The sequence below is a fragment of the Aspergillus pseudonomiae genome (assembly GCF_009193645.1).
Source record: "Aspergillus pseudonomiae strain CBS 119388 unplaced genomic scaffold BDV37scaffold_30, whole genome shotgun sequence".
Taxonomy (NCBI): domain Eukaryota; kingdom Fungi; phylum Ascomycota; class Eurotiomycetes; order Eurotiales; family Aspergillaceae; genus Aspergillus; species Aspergillus pseudonomiae.
In genome coordinates this window covers 56,136-68,526 of record NW_022476022.1, presented here as the reverse complement: position 1 = coordinate 68,526, position 12,391 = coordinate 56,136, and the positions used below count along the sequence as shown (strand labels likewise).

Here is a 12,391-nt window from a genome sequence, read left to right as displayed (position 1 = left end):
CTATCGCAGGATATGATTGAATCCCCAAAACGAGACAAAGAAGCAAAAAGAACTAAGTTGTCTCACGCCAGCCACACATTACAAACAAGCAAAGACAGTCAAAGCCCAAAGACACATATTCCCTAGTTAATACACCGTTATACACCCTACTTCATTTAGTTCACAGATACGGACCTCCTCCACGTAAAGTAGCCACAAATACCGACCCTCCAAGCTAACCCTAACCAGCACCGACGCCGGATTACTGATCGGCATTGCCATCTCGGATAAATCGCTAAAGTAAATCCTGCCAGCACCTCTTGACAGCTCCAGATGCACGCACTAGCATCCAATCGCATTTCACTCCGGTTGTAAATAGGGTTTCCCAAGGTGGGAATAAGCAGTGGAAGTTCCCCCGCATCTCCGCATAACCCGCTCGATAACCGAGGCGAAATCGTCGTATCTGCGCCGACGTATAAATAGCACTGCTTGTATCACCATGATGAACCGTGTTCAGGCTGGGCCTTTTCGAGCGAAGATTCAATTGACCTATTCATCTCTTTCTCTCTACCCTATCAGTCCATAAACACATCCATTCCAGCCATGACTTCCCCGTCCTCCGCCCTTCCCCGCAAACTGTGGGAACATGCCAACCCCCAATCTACAGAGATGTGGGCCTTTAAACAAAAGCTAGAAGCTGAGAAGGGGCTTCAATTCCCTGTACGTGTTACATTTACTACATGAAGGAGTATAACCCAATCTAACCATGCACAGACATTCCACGACCTCTACCAATGGTCCATCCACAACCGCGCCGCCTTCTGGGCCTTCTGCTGGGAGTATTTCCCCATCATCCATGAGGGCACCTACACCACCGTCGTCGACGAATCAGCCCGCATAGACAGCGTCCCGACCTGGTTCGAGGGCATCCGGCTCAATTTCGCCGAGAACATGCTCTTCGCTGGCGAACGGACGCCCAATGGCGATCTGAAAATCACAACCACAAACAAAGAAGACGGCAAGATTGCCCTAACACAGATCCGCGAGGGTGGCTCGGAGCCAGCGATCAGCATCACCTGGCGCGAGCTGCGACAGCGAACGGGGCGGTTAACCCAGGCCTTAAAGGCAGCAGGGGTGGTCAAGGGAGATCGGGTGGCGGTGGTGGCGAGCAACAGTATCGATACACTGGTTATACTGCTGGCGACAACGGCGCTCGGGGCGCTGTTCTCGTCGGCGTCGACCGACACCGGCGTCAAGGGGATTCTGGATCGGTTGCTGCAGCTGCAGCCGAAGTGGGTATTTGTTGACGATGCGGCGGTGTATAATGGGAAGCGGATTGATCTGCGGCCCAAGATTAGGGATATTGTTGGTGGGCTGGGTGGTGTCGCGGAGTTCCGGGGCGTGGTCGCGGTGCCTCGGTTTGCGGCTCCGGCTGATCTGACTGGTGTGCCGAAGACGCAGTCGCTGGCGACCTTCTTAGCCCAGGCCCGGTCCGATGAGCTGGAATTTGTGCGCATTGCGTTCCGCGATCCCTTCCTGGTCGTTTACTCGTCGGGGACGACGGGGAAGCCCAAGCCCATTGTTCATGGTGTCGGGGGGTATATCCTCAACGGCACTAAAGAGGCCCGGTTACATAGGGTTCATGGCCCGGAGTCTGTCGTGCTACAGTATACGACCACGGGATGGATCATGTACCTCTCCGCCATCACGGGCCTGATGTTCGGCGGGAAACCCATCCTATATGATGGAAGTCCCTTCCTGCCTGACGTGAAGTTTCTCATCCGATTACTGGGCGAGTACAAGGTGACGCACTTCGGTACTTCGCCGCGGTATCTGCAGGAGCTACGGAAGAACAACGTCCGGCCGAGGGAGATCGCGGACCTCTCCAATCTCTCCATTGTCACTAGTACCGGCATGGTGCTGTCGGAGTCCTTGTTCGAGTGGTTCTACGACGAGGGCTTCCCGGCTCACACGCAGCTAGCCAACATCTCCGGAGGGACCGACCTGGCCGCGTGCTTCGGGCTCGAAAACCCGCTGACGCCTCTGTACGTGGGCGGCTGCCAGGGACCCAGTCTGGGTCTCCCCATTGCAGCGTTCGACCAAGCGGACGAAGGAGCGTCTGGGGTCAAGGGGACAGCAGTTCCAGACGGCGTACCGGGAGAAATCGTCGCCACAGCAGCATTCCCAACGATGCCGGTGAAGTTCCTCGGAGCCGACGGACCGCAGAAGTATTTCGACTCCTACTTTGCCCGGTTTGACAGTAAGCGTCCCCACCCTTCTATCAGATATGTCCTGGTATACTAACAATAAGAAAAGACGTCTGGACGCACGGCGACTTCATCAGCATCCACCCGATCACGAAGCAAATCTTCTTCCTCGGCCGCTCGGATGGAGTGCTCAACCCATCCGGGATCCGATTCGGGTCTGCCGAGATCTACAACGTAATCGACACGCGATTCGCCGATGAAATCGCAGACTCGATCTGCGTGGGCCAGCGACGACCCCAGGATACTGATGAATCGGTGATGCTGTTCCTGCTCATGCGGCCGGGGCGCGAATTCACGCCGCAGCTGGTGGGCCGGGTTAAGGAGGCGATTCGCAAGGCGCTCAGTGCGAGACATGTCCCGAAGTATGTCTTCCAGACGCCTGAGATTCCGGTAAGTGGCCCTCCTCCGTGTGCGAGGGCAAGCGCAAGCTAACGAGGGTGTAGACGACGGTTAATCTCAAGAAGGTTGAGTTGCCGGTGAAGCAGATTGTTTCGGGGAAGAAGATCAAGCCCTCGGGGACGCTTTTGAATGCGAAGAGTTTGGACTTCTATTATCAGTTTGCCGAGGTTGAGAGGTTGGTAGAGCCGAAAAGCAAGCTGTGAGGTGTGGACGGATTGCAGAGAACAGACAGACAATATGGGAGAACAAGACTAGGAATATACAGTGAGATACACATGGGCACAGCAAATAGACCCTTGGTTGGGGAAGAAATATAGATTTTGTTGTTATTACATTCAATGGCTCTCGGCCTCGGTTACTCACGGCGTCAACGTTTAGGAGACTACATAACCAGACGTGCTCAACAACAACATATATTCAACTGTAGTAGAACGCAGGATGAAGTTCTTTAGTTTACTCAGACCTAGTGTTTGGGAACTGTGCGAGAAGCATGGAGGTTCATAACGACGGTGACATGGCCGCACCATTAGGGTATAAGACACACAATGCTCCGGTATGGCTTTATTTCACTCGCCTATCTACAATCAGAGCCCATCGCCCTGGCAGCATCAACTCCCCCATCCGCCTGCGGGAGGGCTTTCATCATTCAGCAGCTTACTCGGGCTGCCCAGTAGGCAGCACCACTTTCAAGTGGGATATCGTAGTCCAGCCCATCCAAACATAAAGATAATACAGAGGAAAAATCGACAAGAAAGAAAACAGGAGCGCCGTCTATACGCCGAAGTAAAGTGCTGACCCAGCCGCTCAAGATAAATCGCACACTGATGCAAGGTCGTCGTCTATTTGTTGTGGATCATAAAGTTGCGGAATGAATCCCAGTGATCGCAGTCGGAATAGCTAAGGAGCGTCAGTAAGGATCAATCTGCAAAAAGAGAATAAAGGGCCATACATGTAAACCATGCTACTCTTCAAACTCGACATGAGGGTGTCCGGGTGCCAGCGGAAGATGTACATGACCATAGCCCAGCTCAAACTGGCAAAGACTGGCCATGCGTGTTTCTCAATATCGGCTCGAGCACTGGGGGTTACAAGGGACGATAGGGGGTGCATGTTCGGTTGCACGGACAGCTTGGCAAGAGCCAGCAGCACACGGGCAAAAACGTAAATAACAATCTATCATGGTCTGCGTTAGCCCAGGTTCGTCCCTGTCATAGTGTTCATTGTCCGTACCTGCTGCGTGATACTGGTCTTGTTCCGGCCGAACACGGCATACCCTCCCAGCAGACCAGCAAAGAAGCTGTCAAACCGTCCCTCCTTTCCGACTCCAGAGGGGTTCACGTTTCGCAGGACGAGCATAGAGCTCTTGTATATGAAAGCAAAGGTCGCGAGGTTCCGGGCATGCTGGCGTGTGGCTTTCAGGACAAGCTTTGCTTTTTCTCGGAAGCTATAGAGTATATCAGCACACGGTCTCGTATGACAGTCACACCGAACGGGATCGCTTACGTTCCAGAGCGAAAGAGAAAAATCATCCTGTAAGAAAATACATCGACATATCAGCTATAGTTCCCACTGGAATCCAATCTTCTCCGGGGTTGGACATACACCAACGCATGCGGAAACCGCACTTTTGCGCCGTATACTGCGCCATTACGGACGGTCTTAACTAGCGCGAGAATAGGTGCAAGGTCGGGGTTGGTGACAATAGTATCTAAACGGGACTACACAGCGATTAGAAAGGCACGAACGGCGGCTGGAGGGTAGTAAGGGAACATCTCATCCTACCATGAGAGCATCCATAGTGACTCGTCGGGGACCTCGGCAGGCCGATCGGATGAGCAGCACAGGTCGATATGGGACAGTTTCACCGACGGAGATCACTCGATGTGTCTCAGATCATGGGGAGGTCATACGATGAAGAAAGGAAGTATCGTCTTGGAGCCCAAAGAAAATATAGTAATTAGAAAGCCAGGACCACAGGAAGGTGGGGAGGGCGGCAATTAAGGACATCTTCTGCTTCCGCGCAAATGCGAAAGATCCCTCGGCATGTGAGCCTGCGCCGAAAAGCCCCAAAAACGTCACTGGTCACGTGGGCGCCTGCTGATCAGGAAACGTCCTCAGGCAGTCAGGCATACATACATCTATACAGTACGGAGACTTGAGGGCTAGATGCTAACGATGGTTGTGCCCGAACTTTTTCACTTGTAGAGAGCAGGAGCGTAAATCTATACACATGAACAACATCAAACGGGGTTTATAGAGAAGCAGCTATATTGCTTGGCATAGTCAACAGAGAAACCAATCCGCCGGTAACGCCTCGTGCGTGATAGAAAAGGAGGGAACTTCATCAAATGAATACATTTTTTAAGCCGTCTTAGTCCTCTTCCGTCCCTCATCCTCCGAAATCTCATCTACATCCATCATATCCCCATCCTCCTCGTCCGACTCCATGCCGGCACGCCGCTTCAGACCCTTCATCTTCCTCGTCTGTAATCCGCCCAGATCTTGCTTGGTCAAGTGCACGCGACCGACCTTATCACCAATAGAATCCATGCCGATGTTCTTCTTCATCTTAAACTCTTCGTTAGGCCGCTTGCCTTGCTTCATCGCCTCCTTCATGACATCCCGAGGCGCCTCCTGGGTACGTCCAACCTTGAAGTCAAACTTGGGACCGATCTCCTCCAACTCCACCCGTGGGAGCTTATGTCCACTGCGCTTCGTCTTGAGCTTGTACCACCGCAGGTGAACAACAGGCGACAAACCATCGGTGGGTTCCTCAGCAGCAACCATGAGCGCATATTGCAAGCCCTCCACATCAATCTTATCCGTAGTTTCGCCCTTGAACATATCCATGAACATGCTCTTCAGCATGACATGCGCCGACGACGTAGGATCATCCCAGGGGGTGCCGGAGAAAAGCAGCAGCGGCCGTAATCCCATACCAACGTTCATGGTGAGGTTGTTCATCGAGGGAATCTGGTCTCCATCCGGGCTGGGAAGCAACAACAATTCACACATATCAAGCAGCTTGGCATTGAACACCCGAGCCATAGTAATGCAGTTCGGTCTCTTCTTGTTGCTGCTGCCAAATAGCACCATACCACAGTCGTTCTTATCGGCCAAGAACTCAAGGCTCTCTGCACTTTCGAACGGGTGAATATTCTCATTCTTCTTGTGGAACAGGATCGAGTTCGGCCGGGTCAGGGAGTGGAAGGTTTTAAGGACCGTGTGGAGCGGTGTCGGACATTTCGAGCCGTGCAGTAACAATGTGCGCTTGGCTCCTTCGATGAGCTGGGGTTCTTTGGCTTTGAGAATTCGCGCCGTGCGCGGATTCTTGGGTTTTCTGTCGCAGAGATTTTCACCGGTCAGTATTCCCACATCATACACATACTCTTACAGGGATATATAGTAGGGCTTACACTTCTCTGAGCATCATCTTGAAATATGGCTTCTCGGTGGAAAATCTTCCAGATGGTGCCTGCTCAGCGGCTGATCTCTAGTGAGGATCAAAATTTAGAAAAAGGCGGAACGAAAAGTTTTGGCGGAAAGGTCTTGGCGTCTCTTATCGATAAGCTTATTACCACCCAGCCCTCATACGGGGAAGTCTCGCAAGCTATGCGTCCAGTCTCAGGAAAGATTTTGCTTGAATAATATCTGGTTATTGAGATCCTACAAGAAGGTCGGCAAGGATTAGTGCAGTACCTCAGCGAAACGAAAGCCGTTGCTCAGGAAACGGCGTATACCTCGAAGAAATAAAAGAAATACAAGCTAAAAATAATTGTTTGAACAGTCTTAAATTCACCTTTTATAGGGTACTAACTATATGCAGAGCTCATCTACTCTTTACTCTAGTCGCAGCTTCTCGAATTCACGAATCTGTTCTTCCAAACGAGCAGTCTCGCTCTCAGCATCCTTGAGTTTCTTCTCTTCCATCTCGCGTACCTCGGGCTTAGCCTTCTCCTTCCATGCAGCGCTGCTCATGAGGTTGTTCTGACGAGTCACAACGGCACGGGCCTTCTCGAGGCTGGCCTTGGCCTTCTCCTCCTGTTCAAGAGCGACCTCCTTAGACACGCGCAGGAAGACAGCTGCCTCAGAGCCAACAGCAGACACCACGCAACCCGATGGCCGAGTAGTAGACTCGGGTCCCTGAATGCTGAGATCGCCCAGGGACTTACCACCCAGAGACTTAACGCTGGTCAGTTCTTCCGAGAGCGTCTTGTGGCTGGTGGCATCGTAGGTCTGTATGATGATGTCTCCCTTGGTCTTGATTTCATATTGGGCAAGAATCGAACGGATGGCGCTCGAGGTCTTCAAGATAAGTTCGTAGGCAGTTTCAGCCTCGGTGTCATTGAACTCAGCCTTGTATTCGGGGTAACGGGCCTTCATGATGGAAATGGTGTTGTCGTTGGGACGGCGAGGCAGACGCTGCCAGAGCTCTTCCGTGACGAAGGGCATGATAGGGTGGATCAAGGTCAAAGCACCCTCAAGAGCAGTGTAGAGAGTCTGCTTAGCCGACTCCTGCACCTCAGCTGGCACTTCAGGAGCAAGGAGGAACTTCGAGTTCTCAATGAAGACGTCGCAGAGCTGGGCGTACCAGTACTGGTACACAGTAGTAGCAACAACGTTAAACTCACGCTGCTCCAAAGCCTCGTTAATCTCCTTGGCAGCAGAGTTGAACTTGTGCAAAATCCAGCGCTCAGAAAGGGACTCGCGGCCAGTCTTTGAAACGGTAGGTTGAGGCTTGAAGTCATCACCAAGCTTGCCAAGGACATACTTGGTGGCTTGGTAGATCTTGTTACAGAAGCGACGGTATCCGTGGATAACCTGAATGTCAAATGCAATATCACCACCTAGTAAACAGTTAAATATTTAGGTTTCGCTCGGAAAGTCTTGGAAATAACATACCTCCGGTAGTGTAAGACACAAGAGCAAAACGCAAAGCGTCAGCACCGCACTCGGGAATACCCTTGGGGAAAGCCTTCTTCTGATACTTGGTAGCGGTAGCAACCTCCTTCTCGGCAAGGTTACCAAGGAGGAGCTTGTCATGCAGCGTCTGGAGCTGAATACCCTCCATAACATCAATGGGGTCAATGACGTTACCCAAAGACTTGGACATCTTACGGCCCTCCGAGTCTCGGATCAGGGAATGGCAGTACACCTCCCTGAAGGGAACCTGGCCGGTCAACTTGATACCCAACATGATCATTCTGGCGACCCAGAAGAACAGAATATCCCAACCAGTCTCGAGAACGGAGGTGGGATACAAGTTCTCAAAGTCGTGAGTCTTGTTGGGCCAGCCCAGGGTGGAGAAGGGCCACAGTCCAGAGGAGAACCAGGTGTCAAGCACGTCAGGATCCCTCACCAAATCGAACTTCTTGTCGGGGAACTTGGCCTCGGCCTTCTTGCGAGCCTCCTCTTCGGTACGGCCGGTGACCCAGAGGTTTCCATCACTGTCGTCATTTTCCTCGCCCTCGATCTTGACAAAGTAAGCAGGAGCCTGGTGACCCCACCACAACTGTCTGGAAAGGCACCAGTCGTTAATGTTCCTCATCCAGCGGAAGTAGCTCTTCTCGGCAGACTCTGGCTTGATGACAATGTCACCCTTCTCAACAGCCTCGATGGCAGGCTTGGCAAGGCTTTCCATCTTCATCCACCACTGGGGCTTGAGGATGGGCTCAATAACATCGTTGGACTTGGCACAGCGAGGGATCTTCATAGGGTTGTGCTCCCACTTGACATACAGCCCCTTCTCCTTCAGAAGTTCGATGACCTTGTAACGAGCGTCGAAACGCTTCATACCGGCAAAGATACCACCATTCTTGTTGAAGGTACCATCGTCGTTCATCACGGAGATGAACTCGAGGTTGTGGGCCTTTCCACGGTTAAAGTCATTGAAATCGTGAGCCGGAGTGATCTTGACGGCACCGGTACCGAACTCGGGGTCGACATCGGTGTCTGCAACGATCGGAAGCAAGCGGTCCACGAAGGGGTGTTTGGCACACTTGCCGATCAGGTGTTGGTAGCGCTTGTCCTCGGGGTGAACGGCGATACCAGTATCACCAATCATGGTCTCGGGACGAGTAGTGGCGATCTCAATCCTTTCCTTGGTGCCATCAATCTCGTAGCAGAAGTGAGTCAAAACACCGAATTCGACCTTCTTTTCGTAGCCGGGCACATCAAGCAGGGTACGTCCTTCAACCTCTTTGTTCTCGACTTCCAGGTTAGAGAGGGATGTGTTCAGAGCCACACACCAGTTGACCAGGCGGTTGGCACGGTAGATGATACCCTCTTCATGCAGGCGAACGAAAGTCTCAGTGACGGCGGCGGACAGGTTAGGGTCCATGGTGAAGGCCTCGCGAGACCAATCAAAGGAGCCACCAACTCTGCGCAAGGCATTCTTAATGTTGGCATGATATTCGTGCTTCCATTCCCACACGCGGTTTGTAAACGCCTCGCGGCCCAAATCGTGGCGGGTCTTCTTCTCCTTCTTCCAAAGCATCTTCTCCACGACGCTCTGGGTGGAGATACCGGCGTGGTCCATACCAGGCAACCACAGGGTGGTCTTGCCCTTCATCCGCTGCCAACGGATCATGGTATCTTGGAGAGCATTGGTGAGGGCGTGACCCATGTGGAGAGATCCGGTAACATTAGGAGGAGGGATAGGAATGACGAAGTGGCCCTCGGGCCTGACCTTGCCGTCGGCGCCGAATTCGGGCTTGAAAAGATCACGCTCCTCCCACCATTCATAACGGCCGGCCTCGATGACCTTGGGGTCGTACGCATCGGTAGTCTTGTCCTTCTCGACCTTCTTCTCCTTCTTCTCGGCCTTGGGGGCAGGGGCGGGCTTCGCTGCTGCCTTGGCCTTTTTCTCGGCGAACTTCTTCGCCTTCTCAGCCTTGCGACGCTCGCGCTCCACTATACATTCAGAACCGGTGTCAGTCGTTTCCATACCCCAGCGACGCACCTATGCGATGGGTTCGTGGACGGCAAGGAACATACATTCTTTCTCGGTCTTCACCTTAGGAGGAGCAGCCGCATCGGCATTTTGGTTTCTCGTCTGGTCATCGGCCTGGGGGGGAGTGTCAACCACGGGAGCCACGGGCTCACCAGCTGTCATGACACACGATCCCGTTAGCTTCTAATCCATAGCTCGCCGACAATGAGTCATGGCGAACCAAGTCAAGAGCACTTACTGGGATTCTGGGGGGCAGAAGGCTGGGCCATCCTGGAAAATGATCGATAGATAGGAGGAGGGAATCTCCAAGGCGCCGATCGCGCCACGAATCGTCGGATAAGTATCTTGACCACCGGTGACTCCAACGGCGATAGAGAACAAGGAGGGGGAGGGGTCGCTCGTTGTGCGAATGCGGGCAATTAAATTTCCTGGCGCGCAGAGCAAAGAACGGAACGAATCAGAGGTTGCAAGAAGAGTGCGGGGCCCAAAAAAAAAACACCACCGGTGGAGAACGATTGGTTCCAGTGGAGGTTGTAGTAGGATTAAGCCTGAGGCATGGGTCGGGCAGTTCAACTCCCCAAGGACCCTCGAATTGACCACTTTTCCTTCGCTCGCGCGTCCTCTCGGTCTTGTCCTTTCTCACTCTTTATGCCATCGCCCATGAGTCACATCACGTGATGATACTGTCCAGTCACTGCAGACGGCAGACTACGGACATTTGCTACGGCAGGAATGCTACTCCAGTCCAGATCCGATCGAGACGAGGATTGTTTATTGTTCTCCGGAGACCTATCCCCCGGATTCTTCCCAGGCCCGCGCTATCTATATAACCTTTGCACTCAAGATATCAAGTGGGACGGAACTATTCCACAATGCATTCAATAGTGTCCTGAAAAAAAGGAAAGCCCAGATTCATAAAGCACCAAACTATGTAGACCCTCACGCCGTTTAATGACGCAGTAAGGAAGGAGTTGCACACGGGAAATATGATCAAAGGGTAGAAGTGGCAAAGTTCAAAATGCAATAATGGCAGCGAAGAATGATATCCCATCGACAACGGTCCAACAGTTACGAGGAAAGAAGGATGGTAGAAACTGCACAAGACTGAGACAGCCGTGCTCGTGCAGAAGGCACCAGCCGTCAAGCCCGTTGATCCCACTCTAAACACCATCGGATAAATCCCCTCACTTGGTGCGCCAAGAGTAATGAGCTGAGATGGGCTCGGTGGCCCATCGTATTAAGTGTATGTCATCTGTTTTCATCATCGTCGTCTCCGTCCATATGGCATAACTCATCGCATCCATGGCGCTCTCAGTGTTTTCTTGTCCAGAGCGACACAACAACCATTTGTTACGTCGCCGTTTGTAGTTCTTTCTTGTAATAAACTCATCTCCTTGTCTCAACCCAAGGCACTCAAAATGTAAACCAAATCGATGTTTATCAGCAGCAGCAGATGGTCAAATAATCGTGGAGGGTGCTATGCAGTAAACCCGAGGGTTCTGTGTATAATAGCTATAAGACTCTGGTGCGCGCTTGCGGTTTATGTTTACAATCCCCTATTGTTCTGAGCTTGCACTTCTGGCCGGACAGGATCGAAGTAAGGGTGAGCCATGGCCTCCTGTGCGGTCAGACGTTCCTAGACGACAGTCAGTGATATGTTACGGAAGGGAGATCTGTGATGCATACCGCATGATCATATCTGAGAAGTTTGTCTAGGAAATCAATGGCCTCGTCAGAGACGAAACGCTGATTCTCGGCATTGACGAAGGTATGCCAGGCCTTGCGAGGGAAACGGGAAAGAATTTCATCATATTGAGGGTCCAGCTCAATTTCATATTTATCCAGATACTCGAAGAGCTCCTCAGTGCCGAGGACCTTGGCGATCTTCACCAATTGGTCTGAGTTGCTGTTTCCGTGGAAGAAAGGCTCCTTGCGGAAGATCATAGATGCGAACATGGCACCAAGTGACCACATGTCCAGAGAGTAGTCGTATTCTTGGAAGTCAACGAGCAACTCGGGGCCCTTGAAGTATCTAGAGGCGACACGAACGTTATACTCAGTACCCTTGTGATAGAATTCGGCAAGACCCCAATCGATAAGACGCAGCTGGAGATAGGTCAGTATATGTATATACACCAATACCGGCCATCAAAACTCACCTTGCGCTTCTCATGGTCGATCATGACGTTGTGAGGCTTCACATCACGATGCATGATACCCTTGCTATGGCAGAAGTCCAACGCCTTGAGGAGCTCATAGACATAGTAGCGGACATCGTAGTCGGAGAATCGCGGATAGAGTGTGCGGAAGTCGGTATTGTTCACATACTCGAAAACCAGACTCGGGGTCTTGCTCTGACTATCGCGGACCACATCCAACAACGCTACCACGTTGGGACCACCTGCCAGGTTCTGAAGAATCTTGATTTCACGCTTAATCTTCTTCTTCTTGACTGGTTTGAGGACCTTGATGACACACTTCTGGTAGTTGACAACATTGATGCCCTCAAAGACCTCCGAGTACTTTCCACGGCCTATAGTAGCGATTGTTAACATTAATCATCACCATCACGCACTGACCGCCTAGCCCCGCGACAACCATATCGGTGTGGGTAGGTGGCAGCGGAGACATCCCGTTGTTGCGCCTTACCTATCTTGCGGACCACTTCATAGTTCTCCAGAACACCCCAAGAGATGTTTACACTGTCATAATCCCAGTAGGACCGAGGCATATGCTCGTTAACATCGGCATAAACGCGCGCCATGGTGATGGCGGCTGACAAACAGATTTCGCG

General features: G+C 52.1%; 4 protein-coding genes across 4 annotated transcripts; 1 reads left to right on the top strand and 3 right to left on the bottom strand.

The window, feature by feature from the left end:
- The first annotated feature begins 501 nt into the window (after nucleotides 1-501).
- BDV37DRAFT_113334 (acetoacetyl-CoA synthase) lies at nucleotides 502-2,979 on the top strand. The gene is made up of 4 exons (XM_032078419.1): nucleotides 502-699; nucleotides 754-2,239; nucleotides 2,296-2,636; nucleotides 2,690-2,979. The coding sequence occupies exons 1-4, from the start codon at nucleotides 583-585 to the stop codon at nucleotides 2,846-2,848; spliced, it is 2,103 nt and encodes a 700-aa protein (XP_031941763.1). The 5' UTR covers nucleotides 502-582; the 3' UTR covers nucleotides 2,849-2,979.
- A 91-nt stretch (nucleotides 2,980-3,070) lies between these two features.
- On the bottom strand, nucleotides 3,071-4,661 carry BDV37DRAFT_247407 (Tim17/Tim22/Tim23/Pmp24 family protein). Its single transcript, XM_032081861.1, has 6 exons — nucleotides 4,428-4,661; nucleotides 4,248-4,363; nucleotides 4,149-4,175; nucleotides 3,876-4,089; nucleotides 3,595-3,818; nucleotides 3,071-3,542 (listed from the first exon to the last, which is right to left on the bottom strand). Exons 1-6 carry the CDS (start codon nucleotides 4,440-4,442, stop codon nucleotides 3,485-3,487), a joined length of 654 nt encoding a protein of 217 aa, XP_031941762.1. The 5' UTR covers nucleotides 4,443-4,661; the 3' UTR covers nucleotides 3,071-3,484.
- Nucleotides 4,662-5,006: 345 nt separating this feature from the next.
- Nucleotides 5,007-9,866, bottom strand: BDV37DRAFT_271332 (valine--tRNA ligase; the record flags this gene model as incomplete). The annotated part of the gene is made up of 6 exons (XM_032084705.1): nucleotides 5,007-5,985; nucleotides 6,062-6,131; nucleotides 6,515-7,492; nucleotides 7,548-9,557; nucleotides 9,642-9,752; nucleotides 9,836-9,866. 6 exons carry the CDS (start codon nucleotides 9,864-9,866, stop codon nucleotides 5,007-5,009), a joined length of 4,179 nt encoding a protein of 1,392 aa, XP_031941761.1.
- Nucleotides 9,867-10,955: 1,089 nt separating this feature from the next.
- Nucleotides 10,956-12,361, bottom strand: BDV37DRAFT_293919 (casein kinase II subunit alpha/alpha'; the record flags this gene model as incomplete). The annotated part of the gene is made up of 4 exons (XM_032089525.1): nucleotides 10,956-11,233; nucleotides 11,284-11,703; nucleotides 11,757-12,130; nucleotides 12,247-12,361. 4 exons carry the CDS (start codon nucleotides 12,359-12,361, stop codon nucleotides 11,144-11,146), a joined length of 999 nt encoding a protein of 332 aa, XP_031941760.1. The 3' UTR covers nucleotides 10,956-11,143.
- Between the last annotated feature and the right edge of the window lie 30 nt (nucleotides 12,362-12,391).

What these genes read in the sequence shown, in the direction of transcription:
- BDV37DRAFT_113334 (XM_032078419.1), top strand. Translation starts at nt 583, where the DNA reads ATGACTTCCCCGTCCTCCGCCCTTCCCCGCAAACTGTGGGAACATGCC. An exon ending in CTACTTTGCCCGGTTTGACA is followed by an intron (nt 2,240 to 2,295) that starts GTAAGCGTCCCC and finishes CAATAAGAAAAG; the next exon opens with ACGTCTGGACGCACGGCGAC. An exon ending in TCCAGACGCCTGAGATTCCG is followed by an intron (nt 2,637 to 2,689) that starts GTAAGTGGCCCT and finishes ACGAGGGTGTAG; the next exon opens with ACGACGGTTAATCTCAAGAA.
- BDV37DRAFT_247407 (XM_032081861.1), bottom strand. An exon ending in TTTCTCTTTCGCTCTGGAAC is followed by an intron (nt 4,090 to 4,148) that starts GTAAGCGATCCC and finishes TATACTCTATAG; the next exon opens with CTTCCGAGAAAAAGCAAAGC. An exon ending in AAGAGTAGCATGGTTTACAT is followed by an intron (nt 3,543 to 3,594) that starts GTATGGCCCTTT and finishes GACGCTCCTTAG; the next exon opens with CTATTCCGACTGCGATCACT.